General features: G+C 47.8%; 1 protein-coding gene across 13 annotated transcripts in view; it reads left to right on the forward strand.

Moving 5' to 3' along the window:
- The window catches only part of MBD1 (methyl-CpG binding domain protein 1), a 1384891-nt gene that overhangs the window by 1024958 nt on the left and 338101 nt on the right, over positions 1 to 21832 (forward strand). The window contains exon 20 of one of the 13 annotated variants that reach the window (XM_078664750.1): positions 19343 to 19939. The exons of the other annotated variants lie outside the window; for them this stretch is intronic. Coding sequence (XP_078520876.1) covers positions 19343 to 19789 — 447 coding nt within the window. The 3' untranslated portion in view covers positions 19790 to 19939. Of the gene's footprint in view, positions 1 to 19342; positions 19940 to 21832 lie in introns of those variants that run through there. 13 annotated transcript variants of the gene reach the window in all.

The raw sequence follows: 21832 nt of genomic DNA on the forward strand, positions 1-21832 counted from the left end.
CGGTCGTCAAACCGGCGACGATCGGCGTCGAGGAACAGAAGCCTTCCGCCATTGTCAACTCGGCGACGATCGTCATCGGAGAGTATTAGCCCTCCGTCTTCGTCAACCCGGTGACGATCGACGTCGAGGAGTAGAAGTCCCCTGCCGTCGTCAGCACGACGTTCGTCGTCGAGGGCAGGCTCCCCTCCGTCGCCGTCAGTCCATCGGCGGTCGACGTCGAGGGGCAGGAGTCCTCCGCCGTCAACCCGGCGACGATCGGCGTCGAGGATGGGAACTCCTCTGCCGTCGTCCCGACGACGATCGGCGTCGAGGATCGACACCCCTCCCCCATCGTCTCGACGGTGTCGAGGGAGAAGAGCCCTCCGCCGTCGTCTCGGCGACGATCGGCGTAGAGGGAGAAGAGCCCTCCGCCGTCGTCAACAAAGACGTTCGGCGTCGAGGAGCAGAGCATCTTCATCTGGATCTGCACGGCGATGTTCGCCGTCGAGACGAAGGGATGTCCAGACGTCTACAAGGGATCAGACGTCTAGGAGTAGAGAAGCGTCCAGACCGGTTCCAAGATCAGACCGGAGATAAACGTCGAGGAGGAGGTCTGGTTCAACGACGAGGGAGGCAAGCTCGACGTCGAGGCCCACCTCCGTGAGGTCCAGGGAAGAATCCGTGGTTCTGGTGACGGAATCTGCATCATGCCATTCTTCCTCTCATTCCTCCAGACATCCTTCCACGAGATCAGCCTCTCCAGAAGAGCGTTCCAGCAGATCTGCTGATAAGTCTCCATCTCAGAGGGAGGCATCCCCTGCTGTGCACTTGTCTCCAAGATAGCTCCTCCCCCTGCATCATTGGGACAAGGATAAGGGGGCGACACGGCGGATGCAGGAATATGCCAGTCCCATCCACAGGTCACCTTTACAAAGGTTGGTGCAGGAGATGGACAGATCGCGTTCCCAAGACGTAAGGAACACACAGGCAGGTCCCGGGAACGAAGACATAGTTCCCATCGCAGAAGGAAAAGGACACCGTTGTAGTCTTCTTCTTCCACCCGATCATCGAAGAGGGATTATTTCCCTACTCTATCGGACAGCCCTGTATCGAGGGTATCCCCGATAGATGACATCAACACCTACCATGATGTCCTTCAGAGAGGGACTCAGAAGCTGAACATCGAGATTTCTTCCCCTCAGGTGGCAACAATGGTGATCTTTGAGACTCTGCATCAGAGGGCAGCGTCTCGTCCATTACTCCCCTTGGTTCCTGTGCTTCTGGAACCCGTGATGGACATCTTCTTGACACCAGCTACGATCAAGGCCGTACTGGCTCGTATTCAGAAAAAATACAAGCCAGCTTCCACAGACCCTGTCTTCTTGAAGACAGATTCTCCTGCAGACTTGGTCAGAGCTTCATCATTAAAGGTCTCCAGTGCAGCAGCCTTATTAGGTCGCTATGATAGGGCCTTGTGGGACTCATTGGATCGCTTCAAAGAGAAGCTGCCAAAAGAGGATCAGAAGGACTTTGAGGAGATCATCACCGAGGGGTCACTTGTTGCCAACCAAGTGATCAGTACGGCAGAGGACGGCCATACTCTATCGGCGCATTCATATGCCCATGGGGTTTGTGCCAGGAGATCCTCCTGGTTGAAGCTGACAGCACTTAAGTCAGAGGCACAGCAGAGAATCCTAAATCTCCCGTTTTCCGGCACCTCTCTGTTTGGCATCCATACAGATGAGGAAATGGGCAGGATGAAGGCGGAACTCGACACCCTCAAAGCCGTGGGCTTGGAGAAAAAGGAGTACAAACATCGATACAGGCCCAACCAGGCCAAGGGATACCAACAAAGGGTTCAAACCTCTCAATGGTCCCAAGGAAAAAACCAAGGCAAGTCACAGTACCAGGTCCGTAAATCCAACAGAGGTAGAGGTGCTTACCAGCAACAGTCCTCTACCACGGCTAGATTGGCAGGGAAGCAATGAGCAGGAGCTTCCTCTGGCGCCGTTGCCCCCTCCATTGGGGGGGGAAGTGCTTCACATCATCTAGCAGAGTGGTGCAGCATCACAAAAGATCATTGGTTGCTCAATATACTGCGCAATGGATACGCACTACATTTTTGTGTGCTTCATTCCTCCAAAAAGATCTCTTCCTCACCAACTAAAGTTGCTCCGGCAGGAAATGGCAACCCTTCTGCGAAAAAGGAAGAGGTTCCTTCCGCGCGAGGGAAGGGAGTCTACTCCAGGTACTTTCTTGTGCCAAAAAGAGACCAGGAGCACAAGTTCAGACCTATCCTGGACCTCCGCCTGCTGAACAAAGTCATCGTGAAGGAGAAGTTTCGCATGTTGGCCCTTCATCAAATATGTCCACATCTGCAAGCAGGAGATTGGATGTGTTCGGAGGACCTCCAAGGTACTTCCATATACCCATTGCTCCACGTCATCACAAGTATCTGCGGTTTGTGGTCGGAGACAAGCACTATCAATACATGGTCTTACCCTTCGGGCTGAAGTCCGCACCGCGAGTCTTTACCAAGTGCATGGCAGTGGTGGCGGCCGCCCTACACAGAAAAGGTCTATTCATCTACCCTTACTTAGACGATTGGCTCCTCAAAGGGCCATCTCCTCAACACGTTAGGAGAGAATTCCACATCTGTCTGCAGCAACTACACAAACTGGGTCTTCATGTCAACATAGAGAAGTCTGTACAACAGCCCACCCAGACGATCCACTATCTGGGATCGACTCTGGATACAAACAAAGGAAGAGCGTTTCCTTCGGAGGAGAGACTTTCCTCAATGCAGCAGAAGTGCAAGACTCTTCTTCAGACAGATCGCCCAGCAGTCCGACAAGTGGCATCTCTGCTGGGGTCGATGGCCTCCTGCATATTTCTCATCCCCAACGGCAGGCTGAGAATGCGTCCGTTGCAACAAGATCTAGAAGACAAGTGGGACCAAGCAACGGGGCACTGGGAGGATCGGATCGGGCTCTCCCAAGCAGCGAAATCTGCCATCAAGTGGTGGACTCGGCCGCAGAATCCGTTGGTGGGAGTCCCTTTCCATCAACCAGTTCCAGTGCGATCGTTGATAACTGATGCATCTCTACAAGGATGGGGAGCACACATGGGGTGCCTTCAAATGTAGGGCCGGTGGTCCACAAAAGAACAGTCCTACCACATAAACATGTTGGAGCTACGAGCAGTCCATCCTGCTCTGAAAGCTTTTTTACCTTCGATCACGTCCAACTCTGTCCTGATCCAAACAGACAACACGCCCACCATGTATTATCTAAACAAACAGGGTGGTACGCGCTCTCGCCCTCTCTCCCTGGAAGCTCAGGGATCTGGCACTTGCTTCTGGCTCGGAACCTATCCATAATGGCAGTGCACCTTCCGGGAGAGCAGAATGTCAAGGCAGATGCACTCAGTCGGCACTTCGAAGATCAGCCAGACTGGGTTCTGCACGACGAGGTGGTGGCAGACATTTTCCAACAGTGGGGTCGTCATTCATTAGATTTATTTGCAGATGACAAAAACAAAAAATGCCACGCCTTCGCATCCAGATTCCACCGTCCAGGGACAAGGGGGAATGCGCTTTTGATGGATTGGTCGGAGACATTTGCCTACGCCTTTCCTCCTCTGCCTCTGATCCCGAAGGTGGTGTCCAAGCTCATCAGATCCAACATGAAGATGATTCTGATAGCTCCAGACTGGCCACAGCAGTGGTGGTACCCGGACCATCTTCAATTATCGGTACTCCCCCACAGGAGGCTACCGTACAGAGCGGACCTACTGACCAAGATGGACGGGAGGATTCTCCATTCCAGCCTTCCCTCCCTGAACTTGGCAGCATGGCTCCTGAGGTCCTACAATACAGACACTTGACTCTGCCGCAGGACTGCATGCATATCCTGAAAGAGGCTGCGACCCTCCACAAGAGAGTCATACGCTTTTAAATGGAAGAGGTTCTACCTATGGTGTGTTGAAAACCATTTTAACCCCATTAAGGGGCAGGAAGATGTAATTCTTCCTTACCTTCTATATTTAGCAAAAGCAGGTTTGAAATATGCCTCCATCGGGGTTAATTTGTCAGCCATTACGGCATACAGAAAGTCACCCAGCCAACCTTCCTTTTTCCAAATGCAGGTGGTCAAGGATTTCTTATAGGGGTTGAAGAAAGTGTATCCCCCGGTTCAAAACCCTTCTCCTCCCTGGGAGTTGAATCTGGTGCGGTCTAGATTAATGCGTCCTCCTTTCGAGGCCATTCACAAAGCCTCTTTACAGCACCTGACGTGGAAGGCCGCTTTTCTTGGAGCGATAACATCAGCGCGCAGAGTAAGCGAGATCCAAGCGCTTTGTGCAAAAAAACCTGTGTTCACCACAACAGGGTAGTGTTAATGGCTCACGCTGCCTTTCTGCCAAAGGTTATATCTGATTTCCATATTAATAAGTCAATCTCCCTACCGTCCTTTTTTTCCAAACCCTGCGACTCCTGCGGAGAGGTCGCTACATTCCTTGGACCTCAAAAGAGTGCTTAAATTCTATCTGGAGGGTACCAAGGGCATAAGGAAATCAGATCAATTGTTTCTGAATTATGGTGCCATGAGAACAGGTTTCCCAGCCTCCACAAAATCCATTTCAAGATGGATAGTTTCCTGTATAAAATTGGCTTACCAGTTGGCACATAAACCCTTGTTGTCTCCTAAAGCACACTCCACTAGGGGAAAAGCGGCCACTGTAGCTTTCTTGCATGATGTTCCAATGTCAGAAATTTGCAAGGCTGCAACCTGGAGATCTGTTCACACTTTCACAAGGCATTATTGCCTAGAATCGGATTCCAGGGCTGATACTCAAGTGGGCCAGGCCTCCATGGGGAATCTATTCGGATAGTAATCTATCTGTCCAGGATTAGTTATCTGAGCTGATTGGTTACTTTACCGGTATGTTTTCCTTTGCCCGCAGGTGGATGAAGTGAGGTTCGCTATCCTATTCTAGTGCTTATGACTATTGATGAGGACCCCCTGGAAGAGAAGGATTAGTTACTTACCTGTAAACCTAGATCTCTTCTAGGGGTATCCTCATCAAAGTCATAAGCAAACCTCCCACCTCCCCAGGCAAAGGACCATTATGTTTTTAATGAGGTAATGTCAACTCTTTGTGTCATGGCTTTTTGAGTCACTGCAAAGAACAACTGACCTAACTGTCACCCCTGAGGCATGATGGGAAGCTGGATCATGACTGCCTTAAAGGCACGGTGCCAGTTTATTTCTATGTTGCTATGAGTTAGCTTTTCAGTCTTTTTAGACTGTTTCTGCAATGCAGCCTGGGAGCTGTATATGCTTTCAGTCCTATGTGAGAGTTTGTTCTGACTGCTAAGCATTAAAACAGATTCAAAACATGTTTTGCTGTTGTTTTTTCCCTGTTTCTAATGTATGCTTTTACGATTTAATGGGGAGTCCTTACAGCATTATTCAGCTCTGGTGTATATAAGGCTGCAGTTGCTATCTCTATCTATCTATCTATCTATCTATCTATCTCTCTCTCTCTATATCTATCTCTATCTCTATATCTATCGGGCGGTTTTCGAGACGAGTCTGTGTTCCAAAGCACGAAATGCCTTACCTGGTATGCTGGCGCCCTTTGGTGACTGGGCACTGTGGATGCTGACGCAGATACGGTGAGGTCTGTCCTGGCTTGTCTAATTCAAGGTTCATCGGTTTCCTCTGACCTCGTTGATGTGCCCCTCATGGAATTATATCTCGCGCTGCTGATGCATTTGTTGTTCATGTGACACTATTCGCACTGCCTAAATGACTAATGACTCATTGCAAACCACCTGTTTTCTGATACAGTAACCGAAAGAGCATTTGAAAATGCAAATTTTCACCAATGGCAGACATTCATGGACTTTGTTATTTCAAGGCCAACAAAGGGAATGATGGGTCCTGTAGTCCTGTGGGGTTAGCAGCGTTGTAACACCATGAATATCGGACTACCCTTAATATTATGCCATCAGTGTGTTTGTTTTTGTTTGCACTTGCAGGCACTTGCAGGCAGAAAAGTAATCGAGTTAGGCTCCATGGTTAACCGGACTATTTGCTCATAACAGGGTGGTTGTGTTCCGTATTTTGTATTTAAGGCATAGAGTCCATTATTGTTCACTATCATTGCAGTTGCAAATGTTCAGTTTTTTATTTATATATAGGCAGGGCAGCACGCATTGAGAAAAGTGGCTCCATATCAAGTGTTCACATGCCTCCGCCTCGTGTAGATGTTGTGTCGAGATTCTGTGGCAATATATCGCAGGAATTTTGAACCCTGTTCTAATCATAGAGTAGAGATTGTTGATAGTAAAGAGCATTATGCCGATAATTTTTTCACATCAACTTTATGCTCATAATGTATATTGAGACTGGGTTAATTTTCGTTGTGATTCACTAGCAAAAGTTTGTACACGGTCTTGTATGTCTACACGTGTTTTAGGAAGGAAGGGGAGGGCTATAAATACCTTTGATTGTTGGGAGTCATTAAGATAGATAAAACCTGCTGCGCAGGCGAAACGCGTCTCTCTTTACTGCGGGGTGGGGAATGACCTGAAACAACATTGAATTGGCCCCATACCTTCAGACCTGAGTACGTGCCTCTTTCTTTTGGAAGTTGGACTGTTGCTGTGGATATATATAAATAGAGATACATATATGTGGGGCACATATATGGTTGTGTTTCCGGTGTCCCGCGCATGGGTGGGAATATTCTAGTGCTTATGACTTTGATGAGGATACCCCTGGAAGAGACCTCGGATTACAGGCAAGTAACTAATCCTATCTACATCAGGGAAACGGGGTGCAAAGGGGTGAAGTGACGTTGGAAACCGCCGTAGACAACAATGGAGGACTTGAAGAAGCTGCCGCTGAAGGCTGTGCAGAAGTCCGGTGAAATCCAAGAGTGGATTCTGGAAGTGAAGAACCTGTAAGCAGAGGGGTCAGAGTCTATGCCGCTCGGAGATGACCAGGAGGCACAAAGAGACAATGCTCACCGTCGTTGGGAGGCTCTGAAGAGTCGACTGTGGTCTTGTCGCAACAGCTGTGAGAATCAGGCGACGTTGAGGAAGACCAGGAGCCGTGCACGAGCTGTCCCACGTCGGATGTCTGTGACTAGGTGGTCGGTATCTGGTGGGTGCACCAACACGCCTGGGTAGCTGCAACTGGCATAGAAGATTAAAAAGGAGCAATGTTGTGACCAGCAAGGTTCAAGGGGTTCACCAACAGCAGGAGAGTCAGAAGAGGCCCAGAGCAAGCAGGGGAGACCACTGAAGCAAGAAAAGACCCTCAAGAGGACACACAGGATGACGGCACAGGAGTTGCAAGAGGACCTCGAGCAGTTCACCAAGAGAGAAGGCCCACGGTTCAGAGGATGAGATGTGGACACTATACTTAGAGTGAAGAGGTGCTGGAACCTGGAGCTTTTTGTAGCCTGAAGATATCTGAAGTGCAGAGCGAACAAGGCTTGGCAACCGCAAATCAACGCGGTGCGCAGGAGTTTTGTCCCAGCGGTTCTGACTAGGGATACTGGCCTCAAAGTTGCTGAGACGACAAGTCAAACCTCGTGGCAGTTGCAGAACCCCCACCTGTGTTGCTGGGCCTCAGGAATTCCGTAGGACGACCGGAGCATCAGACTGGTCAGCTTCGTTGCGGTGCCTGCAGAGATTTCTTCAGGTGTCCTCGATGGCAGAAATACTCATGACGAAGAAGATTTGAACAGCGAGACGGAGAGCAGCAGGAGTCTTCCTTGGTGCAGTCTCGGTTCCAGTTGAAGTCAAAGTGTCCGGACGATTGAAGAGTGATGTAGTTTTAAGGTTCAGCCTTGTCCCACGGCGAATCTGTGGACCCACCTGTAGATATGTCCTTAAATAGAGGAGACGGTCGGAATGACTCAGGGGTCCCTCCAGAGGAGGTGCTGGACAGAGGGGAGGATACTCCCATGTCCTTAATCCAGTTTTGTGGCAGAGCAGGATCCAAGGGCTCCCTGAATTGCTTCAAACTGGAGTATGCATTGAGAGTAAAAAATTTGCCCTTCAAAGCAATCTGGTGGCGCTGTCAAGTTCCCCCTCCCCAGCTCAATGCACTAAGGTCTGTCTTGGAGGTGGTCACACCACCTTGTGACAGGAAACCTATGTTCTACTTCCCCCTGTTGGAACTCAGCTCATCAGCAGGATGACATAATCGTATATGTGGTTGGCTCAGTAGTGGCTTGCTGACAGACCCTGAAAGGGTCTTACCTGGAGTACTGGGGGCTCCGCTTAGGAGTCCCCCAGTGTATGGAATCATACCTCCAACACCGGAATCCGAGTTGGGGTATAAGTTCAACATGTTTGACCAAGTTCGGCACAGCCATTATATAGCTAGACATCTTGCAATGACTGATGTCCACTATGTCTTAAAATCGCTGACCACACTTATAAAGCCTGGAGAATCGACTCTGGGGTTAGTAAGGGTCTCCTGCTCAGGCAGGGGCACCCTCACACTTATAACCAAGCACCCTGCCTTCATGACTGAAAGGCCTGCCATAGAGGTGACGTATAGGTTTTAAGTATAGTGACCTCAGATATAAGAAAATGTATATCTGTTGTGTCGTGAGAGGTGCAAGCACCAACTCACACAGGCTGCAATGGGAGGCCTGTAGTCACAGTTCAAGTGGGCTCCCTGGGGTGACACAGTACATGCTGGAGCCCAAGGGGGACCGCTGGTGTACCTATGCTCTGAGTACCTTAGTACCATATACTAGGGATTTACAAGGGTACACCAGTAGCCTACTGTGGATGTACCAAAGTGCTTATGTCAATTTATTCTAGTTTAAGGATGAATACTTTACAATGAGTTCTTTGTTTTCAATGTAATCCCTAGTATGGAGATCTGCTGGATCCTGTCTTATTGCAGGATGAACCATCAAAATCTCCCTCACCATAGATGACTAATAGGTGAGGGTAAGATGCATTTACCCTGCGCTTGAAAGAAGACCTGGATAATAATTTTATGCTCAAGGTTTTCTGTCATGGTTAGGATTAGCTTTGCTTAACGCCAAAATGAGCGTTAACGTAGGTCTGAAAGAAAATTTTGACCTCATTATAAAACTAATCACTCCACTTGCTCATTAGGACCATTGTACCCAAAATTGAGCACCACATCTTTTAATTTGAGTAGTGAGCTTTATTATTAAAATACTCTGATAGTGAGTATCACTAAACCTATTTTAATCCACTTTTTGGTCACCACACTCCACAGACAATATAACCCACATACCAACACATCATACGGCATAAAAAAGATCTCTGGCAAAGACCCCCTCGCGGGTGCACGTCTGACATTGCAGCGCTGCCCCGACGAGGAGGTTGCCCAAATGATGAAGCATACCACCACTCGGGGTGTGTGAGGGCACTTGCTCCTATTGGAGCCCACTCCTTTAATCTGGCACACAATAATTTTCCACCTTATTCCTAGAGGAACTGCGCACCCCAGTCTATAATTAGATTATTGTTACAAGGAGCAAGTGTGCTGGACCTTTCCAAGCTCTTGGTTCCTCTTTTTTAAGCATCTTTCACATTATGCAGTTCTCCCATCCTCTCAAAGAGAAAGTGAAAGTGAATGACGAGATTTTTATGAGCTGCAACTGTTCTTTGATGTATTAAATGAAGGTGTTAAAGGCATTGACATTACATAGTAAGTAGTATGAAAGGCGTTTGAATCTATTAAGGCTCTGGAGGGCCATGGTTATAGTTGAGAAACTTAGTTACGTGCCAAACCGATGTGTTCTTTTTCATTTATAGGTTTCTGAAAGATCATCCAAGTCACTTTTTTCACAATTCACTTTTCTAAGTTCGAGTGGCTAATTTCTTTAGTGTAAAAATAAATGACAACTGAATTACTTTACTCCTAAATAGAATTTTTTTCAACGAAATCTATATGCACGCAAACCACAAATATATATTTTTAAAATCAATCTGGGATCCCACAGATGGGTGGTACTTTTCCGTGCTTATGACTCTTTTCAGTGCTTATGATTTCAGTGAAGATTCTCGCAAAGGAGAACTACAATTACAAGTAAGTAATGTTTTTGATCCATGGTTAAATACCCTATATTCCACGTCCACACCCCTTTTGATATTTGAAAGGCTGCAACTAAAATTGAATTACAGTGGTGTCCAGCAAGCACGTTCATTCGTAGAGGGTCTTCCTACACACCAAAGTAGGTAAGTGCTGAAGACAACCCTGGATTGTTTCCAGAAAATGTATTTTGTCACAATCTACTTGTGATGGACCACTGAGTGAGAGAGATCAGTTTTATCTTGAAACAGGGAATCATCTAATAGTAGTCATGGCAATAGTAGTCTCCTGAAGAGGTTCAACAAGCATAAACCTGCATTCCATTGAGCTAGTCACATTGAAACATACATGACTAGACCTCTACTTCGATGCAGAGGAGCAAGTTAATTTTGTACTCCGAAATAATATGCTATTCTTCCCTTCTATTTTTCTCCAGTATTTTGGTAGCTTTCATAGATTCACATGCCTGAATCATTCCCCGTCGTCCGAGTGGAAGTACCACGGTACATAAAAAAGCAATAATATGCAAATAATAATCAAAAAACCTTCGTAATAAACAAACAGGAAGTAAAGTAGCCCTAAGCTACAAGAGTAAAAACTTCCACACTCATGACTATCATAGTCATTTTGTATAGTCCAAACTGCAACCAATCAGGCGACAGCACCCACCAGAATGTTCTCCCCAGAGGCTCAGGCTCTCAGATTTTCTACCGCACGTCGTGTGAAGGGAGTCTCCCTGATCTCTGCTCAGTACGTCACTCTTTTGGCTGGTTTTCACCTACCTTTAGAATGTCATCTTCTAAAAAATATCTCTTCAGGCCTTGTTAATCTTGTAGGAAGCTCCGGCTTTTTTCAGAAGATCCCCACAAGAAGTGCATCTACTGCCTGTATCCGGATCATGAGGTGAGGGATTGTAAGATCTGCAGAACCTTCCCTCAGAAGACCCTCAGAGACAGGGACGGTCGCCTTCTTCTGTGGCTGCAGAAGATCAAGGATCAAGACAACCCCTTATCTGAGGTGGGAAGTGTGGCCTCGGTGTCCTCTGTATCCTCTTAGGAAAGGATGGCTGAGAACATGCATCTTCTCCTGGGGCTAAGGTGTCGAGAAAAGCAAAATCCTCTAAGGGTTCTAGCTTGCCTTCCTCTTCTTTCTCAAAAAAGGTTTCTCCACCACCAAAATCTAGACCTGTTACGCCCCGAGAAAGTCTGGAAAGTCTCTGGCTTCAAAAAGACTTACTGAAAAAGTTTTACCTCCGAAAGTGACTCTGTCGTCGACGGCATCGTCGACGACTCCTCCGACGATTCCTCGTCGACGCTACTTCAACAACGACAGTCACCTTTTCGTCGCCGAGGCTTAAAATTATAATATCGTCGGCCTCTTCGTCGACGCCGATCTCTGTGACAGTTCGACCCATCTCGTCGACGAAAGTAATGCCATCTATCGTCGACGCTTCAACATGAGCGACGAAGGGTAAGACGGTCCAGTCGACGGGTACGTCGTCAACAAAGACCACCTCGACGACTGCTTCCTCGTCGACGGATTCCTCGTCGACTAAGCAACTTCCCGTCGACGACCTCACCGTTGACTAAGATTACCTCATCGTCGATGGCTACATTGCCGACAAAGATTGCCTCGTTGTCAAAAGCATCGTCGGCGAAAATTGCCTCGTCGCCGACGAAGTTGACTGTCTCGTCGACGGTCACTATCCTCACACCATCTCCATCGACGGAACAACCGTCGACGCCTCTTCTATCGTCTTGTAAGGAATTACAAGTTTGGTCTGCCACACCGTCTACGATCTCCTTTGCACCGCCTCTATGGCAGCTTCTTTGTTAAAAAGACGGGGCTCTTCATTAGCGGCTCTCTCCCCGCTGAAGTTACCTGACCAGTAAGTGTACTCTGAAGATGACGAGGAGCAATCAGATGTGGATGACAGGTTCCGCACTGCTCGGAGTCCACGTGAGCTTCTCATCAAATATCAGGATGAGGATCAGGAAGAGGAGCAGTTCCTTGAACATCAGGCGCCTGCTACTGTGCCTACAGCACAGATGCCGTTAGCTCTTCTCAACAACTTACAGTATATGTTGGAAGACACTACTATCGCCGGTTTCCTCCATCTGAATCGTCTGAGTCGCTTCCTTCGACGCCCATGCCTCAAGTGTCTATCGACGTTCAGATCCCCAAGACAACCTTCTTCAGCACCAGTATCCGCAGTACGATCTGCAGGTCCACCTTCTCCGGCACAATCTCACCATTCCCAGGAGGCTACCAACACTGATGAGGACAGGGAAAAAGGAGAAGTTGATGACAAATCTGTACCATCGGAGTGGGATGAATATCAAATACAAACTCCATCACCATCTGCTCCACCTGCTGCGGACTCTCCGCCTGTAGATATTGGGGGTTTCCACCTCATAATGGAAAGAGCTACAAAGAGGTTTCTAATTCTCATGGAGACGAAAAATGACGACTGTTTCCTTTATGATTTTAAAGAACAGCCGCAGAAGCAAGTGAGAGCCATTCCCATCATAGACTTCATCTGCAAAGAGGGGCTGAAGATCATGCCGACGCCCAATTCTCTCCCTGCAGTCTTGCCTCGCTTGGACAAAAAGTATAAGTCACCAAATACCTCACCTGCATGCCTTATAGGACACTCTAAGACTGATTCAGTCGTCACCCAAGCGGCTCAGAGACGGGCCAGGAACCCCTCTTCACCGGTAACTGCTTCACCAGACAGGGATGGCAGACGTCTGGATTCCATTGGCAAGAAGGACTCCACTATGGCGGCATCCACGGTTCGTGCTGCAAACTCCCTATCAATATTAGGGAGATAGGACTGGCAAATGTGGTTGGACATCTCACCATATATTGAAATGCTACCAGAGCCTCAAAGATCCGAAGCTAGGAAAATCTTGCACGAAGGGGAGTGTACTTCTGCGGAAATGATCGCAGCTGTAGATGTGGCATCTACAGGTTTCAGGCAATTAGTGGGCGCAGCAGTGCTAAGGATGCAGGGTTGGCTGAAGTCAACATCCTTTCGCCAAGAGGTCCAATTTAAAATCATCGACATGCCATATGATGGGGAGTTTCTCTTTGGCCAGCATGTCGACGAGGCCCTGCAGGCAATAAAAAAGGACACAGAAACGGCAAGATCACGGGGTAGCCTTCAGTTTCCTAAGTCGTCCTTTCGTGGTGCCAAAGGACGTGGGTCCTTCTCAAATAGATGGGGCTACAATCAGCAAAGATTGTACCAAGCCTCTCAAAGTAACCAGAGGTATCAACCATACAAACAGACGTACGGATAGCGAGGTAACAACTACTCGCAATCAAAGAGGAGGTCATCCTATCGTGGGCGGGATTCCTCCAAAAATCAATGAGATATGCCACCTGCCACCATCTCTGCCCGTCCCCCAGCCAAAGGTTGGAGGAAAAATATCCCATTTCTACTCGAACTGGTCCAAGATTACTACAGACAAGTGGGTCCAGAGGCCACACTTTGGAATTCATCAAAACCCCTCCAAATTCTCCCCCAAGGGCCCACCTCCTGCTCATCTCAAGGAGTTGTTCCTTCAAATAAATGTAATGATTCGGAAAGGAGCGATTGAAAAGGTCCCTCAATTGCAAAGAGGAACGGGATTCTACTCAAGATTCTTCCTTCCTCATACGCAAGAAGAGAGGGGAATGGCGCCCCATCCTCGACCTACGCGCCCTCAACAAATACCTGAAAGAATTGTCCTTCCGCATGTTATCGCTTCAAGAAATCCTCCAGCTTCTTTCGGTAGGGGTTCACATGGCCACCCTTGACCTTCAAGATGCTTATTTTCATGTGCCGATCCTCCCCATGCACAGAAAGTTCTTACGGTTTAAAGTGGCTGGCAGGGATTTTCAGTTCAGAGTCCTTCCCTTTTGGCTACGGTCAGCACCCTGTGTGTTCACAAAGGTGCTAGCTCTGGTGGCCACACACCTTCGCTTGGAAGGCGTTCAAATCTTCCCTTACTTGGACGACTGCCTTATCAAGGCGAATTCCTTATCAGAGGCAAACACACACGTCCAAAGATGTCCATCGCTGTTCCAGTCTCTCCGTCTTTCCATCAACTTCGACAAATCTCATCGAATTCCTTCACAAAGGAAGACCTTCTTGGGAGCCACACTGGACACCCAACTCACGCAGGCTTTCGTCTCAAGAGAGAGGCAACACAAGATCCGAAAATTAGCTCGCCTGTTGCAAGAAAAAGAGTGTGTTTCAGTTCGACTATTCAAATCTATTCTAGGGATGATTTTATCCTGCATGCCTTTGATACCAAATTGCCGTCTCAGAATGAGGCCTTTGCAGGAAGAACCCAACCTCCAATGGTTGCAGGTTTCAGGGTCGTTAGACATCATTCTCATAACGCCTCAAATGCAAAAAGCATTGCTTTGGTGGACTCGGATGAAGAACTTGCAACAGGGATGTACATTCTTATCGGAAGTACCAAATTTCACAATCACAACGGACGCTTCCCTCGAAGGATGGGGGGGGGCACACCTTCAGGGAATGACAGTCAACGGAAAGTGGAATGTACAACAAAGGAAATGGCACGTCAACCTTCTGGAGTTGCAAGCCATTTTCTTGGCTCTGAAGTCCTTTCGAACCATCATACTATGGATGTCGGTGCTGATTCGGACGGACAACACGACAAGTATGCACTACCTAAACAAACAGGGCGGTACAAGGTCGGTCCTTCTCTCTCAGCAAGCCCAGGAGATCTGGGACTGGGCACTACGTCATGGGATCACTCTCTCAGCTGTCCATGTTCCAGAGGTTTCCAATGTCTTAGCGGATTCTCTCAGCAGATCTCAAATGTCCAACCACGAGTGGGAAATGCATCAACCAACATTGGATCGAGTTTTCCGGGAATGGGGCAGTCCCGAGCTGGACCTGTTTGCGACCAGCCAGAACCGCAAACGCCCATACTTCGCAAGCTGGCTTCCCCACAGGGACTCGTGCAGGAATGCGGTTTCCATGAATTGGTTACAAATATATGCCTACTCCTTTCCATTCAATTCCGCTGATTCACAGAGTCATCTCCAAGATGAAGAAGCAGCCTTGTCGCCTCATTCTCATTGCCCCCAGATGGCCTTGCCAATACTAGGTTCCCCAAGCTTCTCCTCCTTTCAGAGTGCAATCCCATTCAGTTTGCACCAATACCGAACCTTCTGTCCATTCAAGAGGGTCAGATCTGTCACCCGGATCCAGCATCCTTGAAATTAGCAGCATGGCTCCTCAACACCTTCAATTTGCACACTTAGATATCCCAGCAGAGTATAAAGAGGTTTTAGCCAATGCTCGAGCACCTGCCACAATCAAGACATACAAACTCAAATGGAAAAGGTTCTGCACTTGGTATCAATCTGTCAACTTACATCCCATTCATGCCAAGCCAGAACAGATTTTACCGTTCTTTCTTCAATTGGCAAAGTCTGGATTATGGACTAATACAAAGCTACCCCTGATGAGAGATGGCACCTCTGTGCACAGCTGTAGGGTTACCCTCAGGTTTGATTCAATTGTCAAAGTTCAATAAAGTTTTTTCAATCCCTTGTTATGGTTTCTAGTTTTTTTATTATTGGTCAAATTATTTTCTTCATAATTGATTTTCCACATATCATCGTGGTCCTCCAATAAATCATCAGGAGTATATCATCACCGTTATTTTCTATCCCAATGCATTTTGGGCTTAAATTACGCTCTTCCTCAGGGGATAACTCTGCCCGTAAAGAAAGTATGTATATCAATTTCTGAGTGTGTCTAACACTGTGGTTCAGTGTACATACTTCGGCAGTTCCGGCGCTAATAATCATTTTTAATTCACTTGGCTACCACTCAGTTCAGGGTCTATTTTTAACCACCCCCATTATGTTTGGCACCAATCCGAGATAACATTTTATTGGTTTATAAGCCATCACCATTTCGATTAACAGTTATGTCGCAACACACAGCTACAGTATTATCAATTTTTGGCATTTAATGCATGATTCACGCACAGCATGTACACTGAACCACAGTGTTAGACACACTCAGAAATTGATATACATACTTTCTTTACTCGCAGAGTTATCCCCGGGCGAAGTGGCTGCAATGAGGGCGGACTCAGTGCTTTGGTTGGCTAGAAATCTGGACTGGGATGGGTCAAGCGAGTTGTTTTCTTCGAGGAATGCAGTCAGCTGTTTGTTGACGGTCTTCTCGATGACTTTAGCCGGGAAGGGGAGAAGAGAGATGGGGCGGAAGTTCCTGAGGTCTTTGGGGTCCGCTGTTGGTTTCTTCAGAAGGGCGTTGATTTCTGCGTGTTTCCAGCTTCCCGGGAAGGTGGCTGACGTGAAGGAGCTGTTAATGACGTTCCGGAGGTGGGGTGCGATGATGGTGTCTGCTTTGTTGAAGATATGATGAGGGCATGGGTCGGAGGGGGAGCCTGAGTGGATGGTGTTCATGACGCGGGTGGTGTCTTCAGTGCTGATGGGGGTCCATGCGCTGAGGCTGGTGGTGTGGGTCGTTGGTTTGGTGGCTGGAGGCGGAGTCTGGGGTTCGAAGCTGTTGTGTATATCTGCGATCTTGCGGTGGAAGAATGTGGCGAGGGAGTTGCAGAGGTCTTGCGATGGTGTGATGTCGTTCCTGGCGCTGGGGTTGGAGAGCTCTTTGACGATGCTGAAGAGTTCCTTGCTGTTGTGGCCGTTGTTGTCCAGACGCTCTTTGAACGATGTCCTTTTGATGGTGCGGATCATCTGGTGGTATTCACGGGTGGCGCTCTTGAGGGCTGTCATGTTTTCTGATGTCCGTTTGTGGCGCCAGGCTTTTTCGAGGGTTCGGCATGATTTCTTTGCGATTTTGAGGGCTTCTGTGAACATGCGGTTTTTCTGTTGCTAGTCTTGCCTGGGGGTTTCTTCAGAGGGGCGAGGTCATCGGCGCAGTTGGTGATCCATTGTGCGAGATTGTGTGCTGCGTCGTTGGTGTTGGGGGTGTCGACAGGTGGGTTCTGGCTCAGTGATGTGGTCAGTTGGTCTGCGGTGACTTTGTTCCAGCATCTGCGGGGGATCTGTAGTGTCTGGTGATGGGAGGTGGTCTACTTGAAGGTGAAGTGGATGCAGCTGTGGTCGGTCCAGTGTAGTCCGGTGGAGTGGCTGAAGGAGACGTGGTTGCTGGCGGAGAAGATGGGGTCGAGCGTGTGGCCGGCGAGGTGGGTGGGCGTGTCCACCAGTTGCTTGAGTCCGAGGTTGGTGAGCAGGGTGGTGGTGGTGTTGTTGTCGTTGTTTTTCTCCAGGTGGAAGTTCAGGTCCCCTAGGAGGATGTACTCTGGGGAGGCTTGGGCGTGCGGGCTGATGAAGTCGGCGATGGTTTCGCTGAATTGTGTCTGTGGGCCCGGGGGTCTGTAGATGAATGTTCCTCTGAGGGTGGTCTGGCGGTCGGTGTGGATCTGGAAGTGTAGGTGTTCGGCGGCGGTGAGTGTGTCTTCGGCGTTGGTCGTGACGCTGATGGTGTTCCTGTAGATGATGGCGATTCCTCCTCCAGTTTGGTTGATGCGGTCCTTCCGGGTTATCTTGTAGCCGTCCGGTATGGCTATGGCGATGTCGGGGGCCGAGGAGGCCCCCGACATCCAGGTTTCTGTGAGGAAGGCGACATCTGGTGCTGTGGTATCAAGGAGTTCCCAGAGTTTGACGGTGTGTTTGTGAACGGAGCGGGTGTTGAGCAGGATGCACTTGAGGTGGTTGTTGTTGTTGCTGTGTTCGGTGGGCGGGGTCTAGGTTTGGAGGCAGGTGAATTTGCAGGCTTGGCAGGTGACGGGTCCGTGGGTGCGCCTTGGGGTGGCTCGGTGGCAGGCGGCTGGTCATCCGGTGTTGAGTGCTGTGAGGGTGGCGCTGTCGTACCTCAGTCGGGTGCCCTGGCATCGGCTGGGGCCAGGGGTTCTGGCGCTGGGCGCGGTCCAGGCGCCAGCGGCGCGCCCGCTGGGCGGGACCGCCGCGCAGTGGCCTCCATTAAGAAGGGTGCGAGGGAGGGAGGAGCAGCTGGGAGGGGAAGTGGGAGGCGAATCAGGCGCGGGGCCACAGGGGAGGCAGCGGCGGGAAGCGAAAGAACGGCGGGAAAAGCTGGAACACAGAGGCAGCAGGGGGGGGATGCTGACGTGGTGGGGGAGCGACCTGGCCTGTGAACAGGGTCGAGGGTCGCTCTGCAAGTGATGCAGATACGTCAGTGGGACAAGCAGTTCTCCGCAATCTTTTTCAATAAGGTGAGCCTCTGTTCTCCCTCCTCCACTATGCTCTTTTCAGACGCTTATTCAAAGATTGTTTTTTTTATATCCTACCCAGTATGTTTATGTAAACACTATTGAATTTATATAAGTTTAAGATTTTATTCATGATGCATTGATATGAAAATGTACATATATACTGTGATACGAGCGTCTAACGAGCATTATGGTTTGTACTGCTATCTACTCTGATTCAGGCATGTGAATCTATGAAAGACACCCCAAAACTGGAGAAGAACAATAGTTACTCACCGGTAATCTGTGGTTCTCCAGTATTGGTGTCTTTCATAGATTCACATGCACCCGCCCACCTCTCCTCAGAGGCTCCTTAGGCTATGATGTTGGCTTCACTCGTGTGTGAGAAAATCTGAGAGCCTGAGCCCTCTGTGGAGAACATTCTGGTGGGTGATGTCGCCTGATTGGCTGCAGTTTGGTCTGTACAAAATGACTGATAGTCATGAGTGTGGAAGTTTTACTCTTGTAGGTTAGGGCTACTTTACTTCCTGGTTGTTTTTTACTAAGGTTTTTTGGTTATTATTTGCATATTATTGCTTTTTATTTACCCTGGGACTTCCACTCCGACGACGGGGAATGATTCAGGCATGTAGATCTATGAAAGACCCCAATACTGGAGAACCACAGATTACAGGTAAGTAACTATTGTTCTTAAGGGTAGCTAGCTTCTCTATCTGCACTTTAGAATCTAAAGTTTAGATAACGAGGGGATGCCTTTTGTTTGAGCATGTGTTGTGCTGTGCTAATTGTGCTGCTTTTCGTTAAGCCGGCAAGTAGCAGTAATACTAGATTACTGATCTTGACCGTGACCGGTATATGGTATGTTTAGACAAATGTATATTTTGTTGGATAATTGTACTTTTTTTAAACAGATGCCCTGTACAGAGACTGTCTCTCTGTAATGGGTTTGTGTAGTGGTGGCTACTATAGGCCCTTAACTATGTCTCTATTTTCACTTGCTCTTCTCAGATTATGGAGATTTTCAGCTTGGGTTCCTACCAGGCCTTTTCACGTCTGGATGTTGTTCTGCGGGAATTCCTGAAGGAACTGAATGAGATACCTCTGCCACCTCAATGGGAGGTCCTGCCACTGGACAGCCCAAACCTGCAACTGGTCCAGCGCTCCAAGCACTCCACGATGGCTGACACAGTTATCCATATCCAACCAGGCCTCTACTTCCAAATAACTGTGCATGACCTGTTCCTCCCGTCATCCCACGAAGTGTATGCCAACCATCCCAGTCGACTAGCCGCTGTAGACAATGTAGTGGAACTAATCTGTAACCTAGAGTCATATCAGCTTTGCACTGGCCTTCTTAAACTCACTCAACGCTCACCTGACTGCCAGATTTTGGTGTATGGAAATAGATGCCCGCAGTGTAGCTTTAGCCCTTGGCCCACGGAGAATGACCTGTGACAAACTGTCTGAGGAGGGTACATAATTAAAGCATTTAGCAAAGGAGTGAATCTTTTACATTAACTGGATAAGACGTGAACAAAAACATGAGGGAATAGGTTGAGATTGTGAGATAATGGTCATAGCGTTGGTGTAAAGTGAGATGCCATTGCAGACTAAGCATTAGTGTGGCTGCCAGAGGATACGAGAGCAGCTTGCTCAGATGCTGCCCAACCCTTTAACGGAGGGAGGAAAATAAGAGTATTCAAAACAGAAATGTTTACTTTCTCCACACTGGAATATCAAAGGTTTCAAAATCTAAGGAAAAGGGAAACCTTAAAAAAATTCACAATGTCAAATAGATGAATTTAGTTCCGATCTGGTCTGTTTACTGCTCCAAACACACCCTCTCATTTACGTTATTCACTTGCCTTTAAAGAGTGTGTTAAAATATATATTTTTTTCATTTTTGCTTCATTTGGCCAGCAAACGGAAGAAAGTTTAGTTATATAAGATTTCTTTATTATTTTAGTTTTTGGGGGGTTGAAGGGATCTCAAGTTTTAACACTCTTGCAAAACTGTTCTGGTTGTTTGTATAGAGGAGAAGCTGCAAGTGATTGTTTTTAACAGAAAAAATAAATAAAATATCCCTGTGTTCCCCCTTCTTAGTTATGTGACCTATGGCATAGCAGTAAACTTGATGCCGTTAAAAACATCTGGTAACTTAACAGATTGCCCTACTCATGGTCCAGGTCATATGGAGACTCATCCTGACACAAGTCTGGTTAGTCACCTCTCCATGTTCTCCCCTGCTGCTCATTATTTCTGCAGCAGGTATTGAACTATCGGTAAAAGTGTTTAACTTACTGAAGGTTCTGTGGCTGTAGCCGTGGCTTAATATATATTAGATCTGTCAGATAAATTCCAATAGATGGTCATGGTTGGGGTTTACATATTGCTTTGTTGCGATAAGATTTAGTATCAGACGTTTAGTATTCAGCATTCTTTAACTTGGTTTTAGAATAGCTCCTGTGTAAAAACTTGACAAATCCCACAATTGCCTGCTATTGAAGAAGTGTTAATAGTGCTCCCTGGTGTTTTTATGAAATGTATTTGTCCTACCTTCAACACCCTGTCGAGCATTTCTGACCCAAGTCAGGAGCTCAGGGAGCAATGGGTGTAGTCATCCATTGTCAATATTGGAGCACACTTCTCTGCTTATCATATTAGAAATGGGGGTTGGTGGTTGGCAGCACCTTAGAAAATGCCTGATTGTGTGGTCATGGTCCAGTATGGATAGGGGCGTTTGCCATTTTGCACCTTGAGAGGCTAGTTGGACACCAAATGAAAAAGCAACTTGCCCGTCGTAGCCACTATTTGTGAATGATGGTCTAACTCAGGATAAAGTCTTGTGGCTGTGGGCTACAAGGTTGTCTGGCAAGTTTTTCTATCATTCACAGAGGCATAGGACCCCTTTTCTTACGATAATATAATGGGTGCTGAAATAGCATAGTAGTCTTCTTCTCTCTGGCATTGGATTTTTCAAAGATTTACATTACTGACCATTCCTCTTTGCAGGCTGGGAATCCTCACTAGTCAAAGTTAACATGGCAGTATGCCATACTCCTTGGAAACAGCCATAGATTGCATACAGATGTTCACCTCATTATGTTACCTAAACACTAGTCCGTGATATTATAGGACTAAGAGTTACACCTCACAACAGTGGCCCGCTAAGCCGCTCAGATTTTCTACTGCAGTCAAGCTGGCAGCATGGGAATCCTCACAGCTTGGCTTTTCTCTTCATACCTTTAGTTTTTTCTACATTGTGGTGTTTAATTGTTCTTGGCCCTTTCTTTCACTCCTACAGGAGGTAAGCAATTGTCTTGCCCCTTTTCTATTTGACTGACAGTCTTGGAACTTTGCCCGAATGGCTGAAGGACGATCTACCTCAATGGTCCTCAAAAAGAATGCCTACTCAGCCTTCACTAATCTGACCATGAGGCAATAAGGTTCGAAATGTGCCAAACCTTGAGTCACAAGACTGTGTATGACAGTGGAAAT

Source organism: Lissotriton helveticus, chromosome 10 (genome assembly GCF_964261635.1).
Source record: "Lissotriton helveticus chromosome 10, aLisHel1.1, whole genome shotgun sequence".
NCBI classification, from domain to species: Eukaryota; Metazoa; Chordata; class Amphibia; order Caudata; family Salamandridae; genus Lissotriton; species Lissotriton helveticus.